Genomic DNA, 15263 nt, shown 5'->3' with positions numbered 1-15263 from the left:
TCTGTCTCAAAAAAAAAAAAAAATCCCATTGGCTCTGTGTTCAAAATATATTAGTGGTTAATTGGGAGAAAGGAGGCAAGTACTGACTGGAAATGGTCTATTTCTTGATCTAAGTAGGAAATATATGAGGGGGGAGGGTGTGTGTGTGTGTGTGTGTGTGTGTGTGTGTGTGTGTGTGTGTATACATATAAATACAATTCCATTGAAATTAGCATACTTCACGTTTCACCGTAGTTAACACCACAATAAATAAATTAAAATACAAACACACATATACAGAGTGTATGTATAAAGAATCCCACTCCATTCACTACTTTCACTACCATCAACTTGTCCAAGCCACCATCATCTCTATCATCACTCACCTGAATTACTGCAAAAGCCTCCTAACACCTCTCTCCTTCTGCCCTTGCCATCTCCAACCCAATCTTTTCTCTACCAAGTAGCCAGAGTGACTTTGTAAGAACACAGGTCTGATTACTCCTTGGGTCAAAACTCTCCAATGATTTTTATTTAAAATAAAAGTCAAAGTCTTTGCAATGACCTACAAGGGCTCTCCTACTTCTCTCTATTCTCCTTGTTCCACTTATTCTTAATAAAGTAGGTAGAAGAATTTTAAAACTATATATATTAGACTAAAAAGCTCATGCCTGCCCAAATAAACTATACTTTCAAATAGTTGATCCATCCTCTGCCTCCATGAAAAAAATAACAATTACCTGTCCCAATAGTTTCATATAATTCATAGTATTTGAGAAGTTCATCATAATCTTTCATAGTCCTCCTAGAAGTTTATTCCAAATTCCAAAAAGAACCTACAAGATAGAGATAGTACATAATCAATAAAGGAAATAATACCAGATTATCTCCTCTATTCTTATAACAGCAAATGTAAGTAAGTCTTAGGCATATAATACTGAAAAAACTGATCGGCCATATAAAAAGAAAACTGGATTCCTAACTCATACCATGCCTAAAAATGAATTTCACATAAAGACTTAAGTATGAAAAATAAATCTTTAAACTTTTTAAAAAATATTGTCATTTCAGGATAGGAGAGGACCTTTTAAATAAAGTGCTAATCATAAAAAGATTAATACATTAAACAACAATTAAGTTAATAACTTCTACATATCCAAAGACACCATCAAAAAAGAAAACCATAAATGTGAGAAGATACTTGCAACATGTATAACAATAGATATATACATGAAATATATAAACCGTAACACAATAAGAAAACCCAACAGAAAAATAAGCAAATGATATAAAAAACATTTCATAAAGAAACACAAATGGGCAAGAAAGACATGAAAAAATGATCATTTCTTTGGTCAATAGGGATAGCAAAGTAACATTCCAATGATATACAATTTTATTACGTATAAGATACATATAATGAGTATATTTATTATACTTCACAACTTACATGTTATACATACTCAAGTATGTATCAAATAATATATAAAAATTAGTTGTAAAAAAATCTTAGATAGATCATACTGATTTTGTCTCCCTAAGTTTTAAAATCAAATAGTACTACAAAAAACCGTTGGGATGAGTAAAGCCCTATTATGCTGATTAATAAAGTCACCTTCATGCCAACTTCATCTTACTTGTGGAGAATATGCTCTTAGTTGACTTTAACTAGAGATCAGCAATATGTCTGGCAGAACTGGTAATGAGGCTCTAGACTATTAACCCTGAATTTGCTTTTATTCACTCATTTATTCATCTGGATGTTTACTGAGCACCTATGATGTGCCAAACGTATGCCCAGCACTAGGGCTATAATGGAGAAGAAATATGGTTCTACCTTCATGGAGTGTTCATTCTAGTAGAGACAACAAAAGGTAAATAAGCAACAAATTAAATAGTTATAATTTGTAATAAACACTAGAACAAAAATAAGCAACAGCTGTTAGAGTGGGTCTCTGAGAAGGTAATATTTAAGCCAAGATCTAATCCAAAGGATAAGAATTAAGAAAAAGAAAATCAGCCCTGCTGGTAATCAGAGTGCAATATTCCTATCAAAACTTGAATCACAGTTCCAACAGAACCTGAATGTGACCATGTAAATAATATTTCTGTACAAGACTGTTAAAATGATAATGATCCATTATTTTACTAACTGCTTTCTCATCAATGACATCCTTAGCCCCACCTCATTTTTCCCTTCTCCTGCTTCCTAAGATACACAAATGCAGAAATGGCCCCAGTTCTTTGACAGCATCCATTCCCAAACTGCTCCCTGCTTCCCTAATCCCTTCTTAAAATGACCCAGTACAAGCCCAAATCCTCTAAGCCCCTCTCATGTCTCTCTGAGGCTATCCAAAGTCCTCAGATGTAGTTTCTCTTGCTGCAGCAAGCTAAAAACACCCCATGGGTTTTATTACAACTGTGTTCCTAGTGGTCTTTGGTCCATAGGCCTTAACAATTGTTAGCCCACAATGAATTAGAGAAAGAACATTCTAGAAAGAGAAAAACTTGGGTGCAAAGATCCCATAGGAAGAAAAAGTTGACACGTACTGAACTAAAATTGCTTTTAGAGGAATAGCAAATGGAAATGCAGATTTTGGAGCTGGGACAATTGGTTAGCCATATAGGAAAAAAACAACAACATTGCATCTCTGTCTCATACTATACACAAAACCAATTAGTTATTGTAAAGACTTAAAAATGAATAACAGGCCGGGCGCGGTGGCTCACGCCTGTAATCCTAGCTCTCAGGCAGTAGGATCGCTTGAGCCCAGGAGTTTGAGGTTGCTGTGAGCTAGGCTGACGCCACGGCACTCACTCTAGCCTGGACAACAAAGCAAGACTCTGTCTCAAAAAAAAAAAAAAAAAAAAAAAAAAAAAGAAAAATGAATAACAAATCTTTAAATGTTTAAAACATAGACAGTTAGGCCGGGCGCGGTGGCTCACGCCTGTAATCCTAGCACTCTGGGAGGCCGAGGCGGGCGGATTGCTCAAGGTCGGGAGTTCGAAACCAGCCTGAGCGAGACCCCGTCTCTACTAAAAATAGAAATAAATTAATTGACCAACTAAAAGTATATATATACAAAAAAAAAAAAAAAACATAGACAGTTAAAACATAGACAGTTAATACCAAATGTATTAGCTAGGAGCGGCAAAAGGAAGCAGCGAGAGAATGCTTAGAAAAATAAGAATTAGAACACTTTCATGAAAGCCAAGAAGGAAGAAAACACTAAAATTATTTAATAATAAAAGAAAGTTTCTAGGAAGTAGATTTCTAAGTAAATTTTCTAAAAGTGCTTGAGTTGAGTTTAGGTGCTACAAAGTAGAGCTTTCTTTATATCTAGACATGGAGTTAAAGCTCTCTGAATCTATACAGAAATGGTTTTTCTAAGGGACTCTTCTTCCCAAAAGCTAGTATAGAAAGAAAGATTTGGAATCTCAACCTTGGGAAGAGATGTCTCCATATCCCTTAGAAAGCCAAGTAGGAATCTGAAGGGCTCAGGGGAAGTGGAAGTCACTGAAACAGGCAAAAAGAATCTCCCATATAGTCCAGCACAGCATACCAGGGCTATAATGTTCACAAACAGGTTTGAGGCCAAGGCCCAGCTAGTAATGAAATCCTCCCTCTTGCTTGGCCTGTCACCTGAGCACAAATCTCCCTTGGTGACCTAGCAATGGACTAGTAATGGCAGCCCAGTGTTCGTTCAGAATCTCAGGACCCCCTTCTCTCTAGCACTTCAATAGGTTAAATAAGTACATTCATAGCCACCTGGGACTCAGGAAACAAAGTTCTACCTGGAAAGGACAAAGCCCATACATCATGATTACTGCTTCTCAATAGTGAAGACCTGGTGCTCGTGCTCATTTCTAGAGCCAGATAGTCTCATTTCACCAACAGGCAGAGCTCTAGTAAGCCCACTTAAGGCTGAGATTGATGAATGGCAGGTATCACGTTTACTACCTTCCAGTTCTGTTTTTCATCCTGTCATGAAAAACATCCAGAACTGAATGCTACTAAGCCTTATAACAGTCATGAATTTGAAAGACCTAGAATATAAGTCCAACATCAAGAGAGTGGTGTGCTTATAAAGGAAAACAGAGTAATGGGGTAGACCCTTCATACGATGAGGATGGATCATCTCCTTAAAAATGAAGTTGAAAAAAATCTGAATGAAATTACCAAAACCCCCAGAGCCACAAAGGTATTTTTTAAATATCATTTTTAAATGCCTAAAACATTGATTCCATGAATAATTTTACTTGAAGGAAAAAGGTAAATTATTATCACAAGTAAAAAGTCTTTAAAAATTTTATCAATGAACAAAAAAGTAGAATACAAGCTTTGGAAGGAAAAACATCAAAACTCAAGAAAAACTTGAATCAGCTTTAAAAAAACAGGTTTTAGTCTCAATGTCAAAGCTGAAATAGCAAAGAAAATGATAATGGACAAAAGAGGTTCTGATACAATAAAAATATTAGCCATTTCCTAGGAAGACATTGCAGTGGACTAACTTAATAAGAAGATTGAACATTTAATCTGGTTGAACCTGCATGAATAAGGTAAGCAAACATTAGAAGAAGTAAGGTCAGATCCGAGAGCTGAGGGAAAATTGGTAATATAAAATGAAACTTTTCTGCTTCCACTAGAGTGGCAGAAGTTACTCAAGGGAAGGAGATACTACAGAGGACACATTTATTCTCACTGGACACCTGAAGGTACAGGATTAGAAATACTCTTAACAGCAACACTAATTCAGAAATATTTTAAAGGGCATTTGTCAGTGGGCAAATACGAGAGCAAAGTGGAACCCCATTCTAAAAAAACAGGAATCACAGGACTAAGAAATTCCAAAACAGGCAATAAAAGCAGAAATAATAAAAGTCAACCCAAGGCTCAGAACTCTCTGGGATACTAAGAGAAAGAATGGGAGAATGGAAATGGAGGAATGTTGGGCTATAAATTTGATTGGAAAGTTGTCGGCTATAAAAGTAGACTATCAGGTTCATTAGAGAGCAAAGCCCTCAATTAATGCTGTATTGGGGTACTCAGAACACAGGGGCTAAAGAAGAAACACAAAGAGATATTTCGAAGGTTAAAAATCATGGAAGGTAGAGGTGGAAATGGACAAAGGGAAAGTAGGTGTCAGGAAATGCAAGAATCCTAATTGCCAACACTGCACGTCTAAATTCCATACAAAGGACTGGGCTATTCAATTTCACTCTCAGAAAGAGAAAGCAATTTGTAAAATGTTGGAATTCACTTCCCCAGATTAGGCATATTAGAGTGTCTTGATAGTTTTCTTCCAAATGAGTTATAAACTTCAGGTCATAGCCTCTGAACAACTAGTTGTCAATCTAACAACTAAGTTAAGACCGAAACCATGCACCTTTTTTTTTTCCTTCTATTTCCTCTATCTACCCCCTTCCCTCAAATTATACCATGTCTTGGATGAGTAAAACCAATGTGGGCCTAGATTACATCTACCGAATCTAGGGAATATCAATTTAGCTACTATTAATATATTAAGAAAACTAGTGCTCACATTACAAACTGCTATACTGATGGTGGATTTCTTTTAAGAGACGGGGTTTCTGTTCTGTTGCCCAGGCTAGAGTGCAGTGGCCTGATCATAGCTCACTGTAACCTCATAATGGGTTCAAGTGATCCTCCTGCCTTATCCTCCCCAGCAGTTAGACTACAGGCATGCACTACTATGTCTGGCTAATATTTTGTTGGTGGTGGTGTTGAAGAGATGAGGTCTCACTATATTACTGAGGCTAGTGTCAAACTCCTGGCCTCAAGAGACCCTCCCCCCTGGCCTCCCAAAATGCTGGGATTACAAGAATGAGCCACCGCACCTGGCCTACTAATAGCAGATTATACTTGATTTTCAAATTTTGTGGATATGTAGTTCTAAATATTCTTAAGTGCCCTGTTTATTCCCTAGAATTTGCTAATACAGAACGCAAGAAAGACTTGTGATTGGAGTAACCCAATTTAGTAGCTGTTAAAGGAAGTATTTTATCAGTCAACCTGGAAAGCAGCCTCTCAACTGAGGTAATGAAGAAGGAAACAAGACCTCAATCAGACACCTGAGTGTCCTGAGTATGACTAAATAAAAGATTTGGGGGCATATATAATTGGGATATTGAACTTCACTGAGGAAACAAGGAATTGGCTTGATAATGGGAGGTATGCGGTTAAATTTTATAGAATAGCAACAAATTGGGGGCATTTTGTTACCAACATAGTACTATTTGGGCTAATCTATTACTTGCTGCATAATACATTTATCTTGTCTAGTAAGCTTAGTAAGAATGATGCTAAGGATAATTTCAAATGAGAATACAGAATAGCTTTGATAATATAGCCTTGTAATACAATTAATTAGCATCCTGCCCTGTTCCCTTGAGAGCCCCTGCCTCGGTTCCTGGGAGTACCAACAAAGTATTCGTTCCTAAAGGCATTAAGGGCTGGTCGCGGTGGCTCACGCCTGTAATCCTAGCACTCTGGGAGGCCCAGGCAGGAGGATTGCTCCAGGTCAGGAGTTCGAAACCAGCCTGAAAAAGAACGAGACCCTGTCTCTACTATAAACAGAAAGAAATTAATTGGACAGCTAAAAATATACAGAAAGAAAATTAGCCAGGTATGGTGGAGCATGCCTGTAGTCCCAGCTACTTGGGAGGCTGAGGCAGGAGGATTGCTTGAGCCCAGGAGTTTGAGGTTGCTGTGAGCTAGGCTGCCTACACGGCCCTCACTCTAGCCTGGGCAACAGAGTGAGACTCTGTCTCAAAAAAAAAAAAAAAAAAAGTTAGTAACAATGGCTTCTAAACAAACATCCAGGCACCTCTGATACTTCCCACCTTCCCTCGTTCTAAAAATCAAAGAGAAATACCAAAGATGAAGCTCAAAAACAATTATTCATCTCAGGTGCTAGGATCCTGATCACCCTCTTGGGCTACCTTCTTTGGGGAGTCTCCCCCACAGATTTCTTACGGGGAAGCAACCTTGCTCCTCCTTTTACTGCTATAGCGTTCGGTGCATATTCTTTTAGTATGAGCCTCTTAAACCACAATTTCGAGGAGATGAAGGGACAGGAAGGATTCGGACTAGGAAAAGGGAGTAACAACTTTCCGTTTTTAAAGGACTGCCCCAGTCCTTCAGTTGTACAAATAGAAATAACTAGAAATCCTTCTTAGAACTTCTTTCCCGGAGACAGTCAGGGTCACGGCAACGGAAAACTGGAAATGGAAATTCACGTCTCTCGCAGCCTCCTAGGTAGCAAACGATTTGCCTGAACACCTCTTCAATAATTCTGTGAGGTAGGTACTGTCATTAAAGCCACGTGCAGAGGAGAAAACTGGGGGTCGGAAAGGCTAAATATCTCATCCAGGAAACAGGGCTGGGGAACAGGTTCTCCGATGAAATTTTCCAGACTCCCTAAGGCCAGCAGCAAACTGGGCGTGGGCCGCCGCGCCCCGCGCCCCGCACAGCCCAGACACCAGCCCTCACCTACGGCTGCGGTGGGCGGCAGGAGAACTGACCTGAGGGGCGGGGCCGGACAGGACAGAGACGCCGATCAGCCGTCCCGAGCGAAGCGGCTGCAGCGAAGAGTTCCTAGCGAGCCTTCCAGTAGTGGGGTTCTGGTCACTTCCGCCCGCCAAGGCACTCAAATCTCCCGGGCCGGAAGGGGCGGGGCCAAGCGCGACGCCGCGTCCCGGGGAGGGTGTTGCGCACGGTGGGCTCGGTGGCCGGTCGACCTGGAGCTGCTAGTGGCACCGCGGGGTGGTTCTGTTGTGCTGCAGAGGGGTAGTTGAGGGTCTTGGTCTTCAAACTGGGTTTGAGCCTGAAGAGTTTTCCAGGTGACATGGAAAGTTTCCACACACTCAACTTTCTTAACGTTTGTTCTCCTTCCTAAAATTGATCCGACAGAGAAGTCCCTAGTAGTCAGTTCGCATTTTCCTCTTTACTTGCCCTGTGGTGGTGCTCCCACCCAACAAAGACAGGTTTACCTCTCCCCTCGCCTGATTCTTAATAAAATGTGTTGCCACGAGGAATAAGAACCCCTGGGAGGCCCGGCCATGGCGGCTCACGCCTGTAATCCTAGCACTCTGGGAAGCAGAGGTGGGTGGATTGCTCAAGGTCAGGAGTTCGAAACCAGCCTGAGCGAGACTCCGCCTCTACTAAAAATAGAAATAAACTAATTGGCCAACTAAAAATATATATATAGAGAAAAAATTAGCCGGGCATGGTGGCTCGTGCCTGTAGTCCCAGCTACTCGGGAGGCTGAGGCAGTAGGATCGCTTGAGCCCAGGAGATTAAGGTTGCTGTGAGCTAGGCTGACGCCAGGGCACTCACTCTAGCCTGGGCAACAAAGCGAGACTCTGTCTCAAAAAAAAAAAGAAAAGAGAAGAGGGGAGGAGATGGGAGGGGAGGGGAGGGGAGGGGAGAAGAGAAAAAAGGGAGAAAATGAGCTACTGTTAAAGAAGAGGGTGTGTATTTTTGTTAATTTTTTTTTTTTTTTTGAATGATGGTGGGTATCATCCCCGGTATTTCCAACGCATTGGAGACCCTTAAAAGAGTAATGTTACAGCTTTATTTTAAAATGTTTATTATAATCCAGCTTCTGAAAATACAGGCATACTTCAGAGATATTGTGGGTTCAGTTCTAGACCACTGCAATAAAGCAAATATTGCAATAAAGTGAGTCGCACGAATGTTTTGGTTTCCCAGTACATGTAAAAGTTACATTTACACTATGTTGTAGTTTATTAAGTGTGCAATAGCATTGTGTCTAAAGAAAGTACATACCTTAATTTTAAAATAGTTTATTGCTTAAAAATGCTAACAATTGTTAAAAGAAAAACTTTAGGCAAATTAAATTTTACAAAGAAATTGAGCAAAGAACAATTTACAAATCTGCAAATTCCAGAATCACTCAGAACCAGAATAGGTTCAGAGCAACTTTAGGGCTGCCACATAGTCAGATAACATTATGGACAGAAAATGGAAGTGAGATATAAAAACAGCTGAATTGATGAGAGCTCAACTTCTGCCTTATTTGAACAAGGTTTGAACAGTTGGCCACCTGTGGTTAGCCTAAACTCCACTGCTGAGATTGGCCACTTGTTATGAAAGTAAGTTACGGTCTGTTTATGCATTCAGTTGGGTTATAGTACACTATGTATGGAGAAATCTTTAGGCCAAACTTAAAATATGTAAGGAGGCAGCTTTAGGCTAAACTTAATTTAACGTAATTATCTGAGCCATCATCAAGTCATAAGCTTTTGCTGATGGAGAGTCTTGCCTCAGTGTTATGGTTGCTGACTGATCAGGGTGGTGGTGGCTGAATGTTGGGGTGGCTGTGGCAATTTCCTAAAATAAGACAACAATGAAGTTTACCATATCAACCGACTCTCCCTTTCATAAGTTTTCTCTGTAGCATGTAATGCTGTTCAATAGCATTTTCCCACAGTAGAACTTCTTTCAAAATTGGAGTCAGTCCTCTCAAACCCTGCCACTGCTTTATCAACTAAGTTTATGTAATATTTTAAATCCGTTGTTGCCATTTCAATGAATGTTCACAGCATCTTCACCAGGAGTAGATTCCATCTCAAGAAACCACTTTCATTGCTCATCCATAAAAAGAAACTCCTGGTCTGTTCAAGTTTTATCACGAGATTGCAGCAATTCAGTCACATCTTCTGGTTCCACTTCTAATTCTAGTTCTCTTGATATTTCCACCAAATCTGCAGTGACTTCCTCTACTAAAGTCCAGTTGATGGAATAGTCAGAACACGCACAACATTTATGGATTAGCTTCACCATCTTATATGGGCACATTTCATGGCGCCCCAAAACAATTTTAATAGTAACATCAAGCATCACTGATCACAGTTCATAACAGATATAATAATGAAAAATTTTGAAACATTGTGAAAATTACCAAAATGCAACACAGAGACACGAAATGAGCACATGCTGTTGGAAAAATGACACTGATATATAGACTTGTTCGACACAGGGTTGCCACAAACCTTCAATCTGTAGATAAGGTAGTGTCTGCAAAGTGCAATAAATAAATGTGCAATAAAATGAGTTATGTCCACATATTTGTATTTACAATAATAGGAAATTATATCCTTTGTGACTATTCAAAATCATGATGAAAATATTTAGATGTCTACTTAAAATTTTCAAGATTATTTTGAGCGTACCTATTCAAAACAGTTTGAATACCACTGAATTAAGCAGAGTAATTATGCAACAAGAGAAAACAGCCCAGTTCAAGAAGGCAGCAGCTCTGAGATGTGGGACCTGAAAGAAGAGCATGATCCTCTGGTGGTCCTGTTTCCTCATGATACCATAAGGAGGCTGGATCCCGATCCTGCTGCTCCCTGTTTCAAGAGTCACTGACTGGCCCGGCACGGTGGTTCACGCCTAAAATCCTAGCACTCTGGGAGGCTGAGGCGGGTGGATCACTCACAGTCAGGAGTTCGAAACCAGCCTGGGCAAGAGCAAGACCCTGTCTCTACTAAAAATAGAAAGAAATTAACTGGCCAACTAAAAATATATAGAAAAAATTAGCCAGGCATGGTGGCACATGCCTGTAGTCCCAGCTACTAGGGAGGCTGAGGCAGCAGGATTGCTTGAGTCCAGGAGTTTGAGGTTGCTGTGAGCTAGGCTGACACCATGGCACTCTAGCCCAGGCAACAGAGTGAGACTCTGTCTCAAAAAAAAAAAAGAGTCACTGACTGGGTGGGTCAGGGCACTTGGGATGTAACATCTCTACCAATAATAACACCATTAGCAGCAATAATAAAACCTACTATAGTTTTTTTAGCTATTAATGGGCACTTACATGCATCATCTCTATACTCAAATGCCTGCCACTCTCACACAGGGTAATTTGTGCTATTCGTTCTTTCATCAGTCACTAGTGACTACCCTATTCCAAGCCCTGTTCAGGACAATGGCAGAGAAAGGAAGAAGAGAGTTGTGGCTTCTGTCCAAGGGAGCTCAGAGACAGAGGAGTCAGACCCACAAACAGACTCATATTAGAGTTGGTAAACTCTAATAAGGACCAAACAGGAAATGCTAAATACAAGTGCATGCAGCCATTCTGTATACAGCTGAAAGGGGAGCAATGAATTCTGACCAGGGAATTGAAATAGTTTGTACTGGAGATAGGCTTTGAAAATAATAAAAGTGTTTGATAAGGGAAGAAGAGCATTGCCCAGGCAGGAGAAACTGCATGTGCAGAAGAATAGCAGCAAGAAAACACAAGTCTCCATGGAGATGGGCAAGCTGGGGGTAGCACAGGATATAGGGGTATGGCAAGAAAGGAAGAGCTGATAAGCAGGGGATCCTGTGGAAGGGTGTGTGTGCCAGGCTAGAGGGAGGGGTGCTCACCAGGAAAGGGAAAGGATTTGCATTTTAGAGAGATTAGATTTTAGATTTTCATTTTAGAGAGAGCCAGAGCAGCCACTCTGCCAGCATAGGTGTGTGCCAGGCCTGCCAAGGTGGGGCGGGAGTTGTGGTTCTGTGGTGGCAGAAGCCTCAGCGCCATGTGCAGCTGAATCATCCATGGGATGAGACACAGAGGCTGCAGTCCAATCTCTGAAGGCACCATTCAGAGCAATGCTCTTTGCCTTCCAAGGTCATCCAATATTAGCTGACCTCAGGCTGCAAGCCATGCCCTGATTTTATATCCAATCCAAAAGCAAGCAAGAAGCGACACAAAATTAAGTGTTCAGGTCATAGCCCTGCTGGAAAAGGAAATAGCTAAGCAGGGTAGGGATCTATTAAATCCTAGCTACTCTGGAGGCTTGAGCCCAGGAGTTCTAGGCTGTAGTGAACTATGATCATGCCTATGAATATTGCACTCCAGCCTGGGCAACATAGCAAGACACCATCTCTTTTAAAAAAAAATAAAAACTATCAAAAATACTTCAGGCACTCTAGCCAGGGTGACAGAGTGAGACCCTGGCTCCAAAAAAACCCAAAAACTTCAGGGATTTGAATTTGGGAATTTGTTAAATTTTCTAATTTTGATAATTGAACTGAGGTTATCTAAGAGAATGTCCTTGCTCTTGGAAAAACATGCTAAAGTATTTTTCTACAACCTACTTTCAGATGGTTCAGAATATAAGCTTCATGGGGGGCAAAATGTAGAATTAGCAAATCTGGATAAAGGATTTATGGGCATTACTTGCTCTATTCTTACACCTTTTCAATACATTTGAAATTATATCAAAATAAAAAGTAACCAAAAAATTTCAGAAATATGTTTCTTAACTGTTTGTCTATTAGTACCCATCAAGAATCTTTTTTTTTTCTTTTTTGAGACAGAGTCTCACTCTGTTGCCCAGGCTAGAGTGCCATGGCATCAGCCTAACTCACAGCAACCTCAAACTCTTGGGCTCAAGCAATCCTGCCTCAGCCTCCCAAGTAGCTGGGACTACAGGCATGCGCCACCATGCCCGGCTAATTTTTTCTATATATATATTAGTTGGCCAATTAATTTATTTCCATTTATAGTAGAGACGGGTCTCACTCTTGCTCAGGCTGGTTTTGAACTCCTGACCTCAAGCTATCCACCCGCCTCGGCCTACCAGAGTGCTAGGATTACAGGTGTGAACCACCATGCCCGGCCTAAAACAATATTTTCTATCAAAAAATAATAGACTATTGTATTAGAGTTCTCCAGAGAGATGGAACCATTAGGAAATATAAAGATATAGATATATGAGAGGGGATTTATTAGGGAAATTGGCTCATGCAATTATGAAGGCTGAGAAGTCCCCTGGCAGGCCATCTGCAAGCTGGAGACCCTGGGTTGCTGGTAGCATGGCTCAGGCCAAGTTCGAAAGCCTCAGGGCCAGTGAAGCTGATGGTGCGATTCTCAGTCCAAGGCCAAAGGAGTGGGCACTGGTGTAAGTCCTGGCATCCCAAGGCCAGACAGCCTGGAGTTCTGATGTCCAAGGGCAGGAGGAAGAAAATACCCAGCTCTGAGGGGAGCAGGTGTGTAAGGGAGGGAGAGGAAATCCTTTTCTCTCCGTTTTTGTTCTATCCAGGCTCCCAGCCAATTGGATAGTGCCTGCCAACATTCAGGATGAATCTTCCCCAGTTAGTCCACTGATGCACACACCAATCTCCTCTGGAGACACCCACACAGACACACTGAGAAGTAATGCTTTACCAGTTCTCTAGGTATTCCTTAATCCAGGAAAGGCAAGACCTAAAAGTAACCATCACGACTATATAAAAATGTTAAAACATCAACATTACCAAAAACACAAATAAATTCAAATGCAAGCAAAAAAGTGGGAAATACCACTTATACACAGACAAAGGACTAGCCTCTTTAGTACACAGTTTCTACAAATCAACAAGGAAAACTAACAACCTAGAATAACAATAGGCAAAGGATATGAACAGACAGTATAAACAAATGGCTCTGAAACATATGAAAATATGTTCAGCTTCACTCATAATAAGAGAAATGCAAACTGAAACTTTGATAAGATACCATGTTTTACTAACAGATTGTCAAATATCAAAGAGTTTGATAATATTCTATGTTAACAAGGGTGTGGGGGAACTCCTTGTTAATAGAAGTATAAATTGTCAACTACTAGTAGCTTGTCATTATCTATCAAATTTGAAAAGGCTCATGGCTTTGGTGAAGAAATTTCAATTCTAGTTCTTTCTTATACAGATATACTTGTCCATGTACAAAATGATAAATGACAATGATATTCATTGTACCATTATCTTTTGTACAGAAAAAGATAAAAACAACTGAACCACGTACCATTAAGGGACTAGTTTTAAGTAAATTATGGTGCATCCAATTAAAGGAATTATAAGCAGCTGACATAAAGAATGGGCGTACACTATCATGATTAAGAGTGGCATCTGGAGCTAGTGTACCTAAGATCAAATCCCAGCCTCAGCTTCCTCAAATGTAAAATGGGGATAATCTTACCTCAAAAGGGTGTTGTGAGGCTGCACACAGTGGCTCACGCCTCTAATCCTAGCACTCTGGGAGGCTGAGGTGGGAGGATTGCCTGAGGTCAGGAATTCGAGACCAGCCTAAGCAAGAGAGAGACCCCTGTCTCTACTAAAAATAGAAAAAAATTAGCCAGGCATAGTGGAACGCACCTGTAGTCCCAGCTACTCAGGAGGCTGAGGCAGGAGGATCACTTGAGCCCAGGAGTTTGAGGTTGCTGTGAGCTAGGCTGATGCCATAGCACTCTAGCCCGGGCAACAGAGTGAGACTCTGTCTTAAAAAAAAAAAAATTTGTTGTGAGGATTGAATTACTATAATAAGTTATTACTTAGACGAGGGCTTGGCATATGCTAATTACTATGTAAATATTAGGCATTATCATTAAATGGAGGGGGGAAGCAAATTACAGACACTATACACATATAGTATTCTATAATTTATGTGAAGAAAAATGTAAATATATAAAGACCTCTTGAAAAATGTACACATGAAATAACCTGGTAGTGGAGACTGCCTTAAGAGAGGACAACTGATTGGCTAGAGGAAAGGGGAAGAAAGGAGACTTCTTATACATCACTTCAACTTTGCACCTTTTGAATTCTGTACCAAGCTTGTTTCTTACCTTTTCAAAACTGAAATTTTTTTGTTTTTAAAAAAGAAAGAAAGGCATACATGCACTTTTTAATTTTTTGCAATAAGCATGATTACTTCTAATACAAAAGTTTTTTTTTAAATTACCTTCTGGATGAAACCAAAAACAAGCCTGTGTATGGACAGTGATTTCAGAGCCATATAATCCTCTCCAAATGGTTTACACTCCTAGAACCCGTAGACCTGATCAGGAAGTGCTACTCTGATTGGAATTAGCAAGAATTCACCAAAAGTTAGGAACCTTGCCCACCCAAGATGGGCAAGATGTGTAAGGAGATAATGTGTAAGTGTGGTGCTGATGAAATGAAGGTGCTTCTTTCAAACCTTAGCCAGAAGAACAGAAACCAGCTAAGTAAGAGGGTAATCATTATCAGAGAAATGATAGTCCAAGAAACTGTCAAAAAGGACCTGCATGGAACCCAGAGGAAAGAGGGGTCAACTTTTAAGAAATGGATACTGCTGGTCCAATCCCTATGGGTGGTGGGCTTGTTACCAAAGGAGAGACTGAGCATCAGGGAGCAGCAGGGACAATTCTCTAAGTCCGATCCCAAGAGGAGGGACGCATATGCATCCCTGCACCTCACCTCGCAGTAAGCCTGCACTCTCTAAGCAACCTTC

At 40.4% G+C, this 15263-nt stretch overlaps 1 protein-coding gene across 1 annotated transcript in view; it reads right to left on the bottom strand.

The window, feature by feature from the left end:
- Positions 1–7654, bottom strand: part of MELK (maternal embryonic leucine zipper kinase) — a 73672-nt gene extending 66018 nt beyond the window's left edge. The window contains exons 1-2 of the mRNA XM_012769935.2: positions 7525–7654; positions 720–815 (exon numbers count right to left, since the gene is read on the bottom strand). Of these exons, the coding sequence (XP_012625389.1) occupies positions 720–777 (58 nt within the window). The 5' untranslated portion in view covers positions 778–815; positions 7525–7654. The remainder of the gene's footprint in view (positions 1–719; positions 816–7524) is intronic.
- Positions 7655–15263: the final 7609 nt, after the last annotated feature.

This window comes from Microcebus murinus, chromosome 12, assembly GCF_040939455.1.
Source record: "Microcebus murinus isolate Inina chromosome 12, M.murinus_Inina_mat1.0, whole genome shotgun sequence".
NCBI classification, from domain to species: Eukaryota; Metazoa; Chordata; class Mammalia; order Primates; family Cheirogaleidae; genus Microcebus; species Microcebus murinus.
Note: the sequence above shows the minus strand (reverse complement) of the source record. Positions and strands in the feature narration are given on the sequence as shown.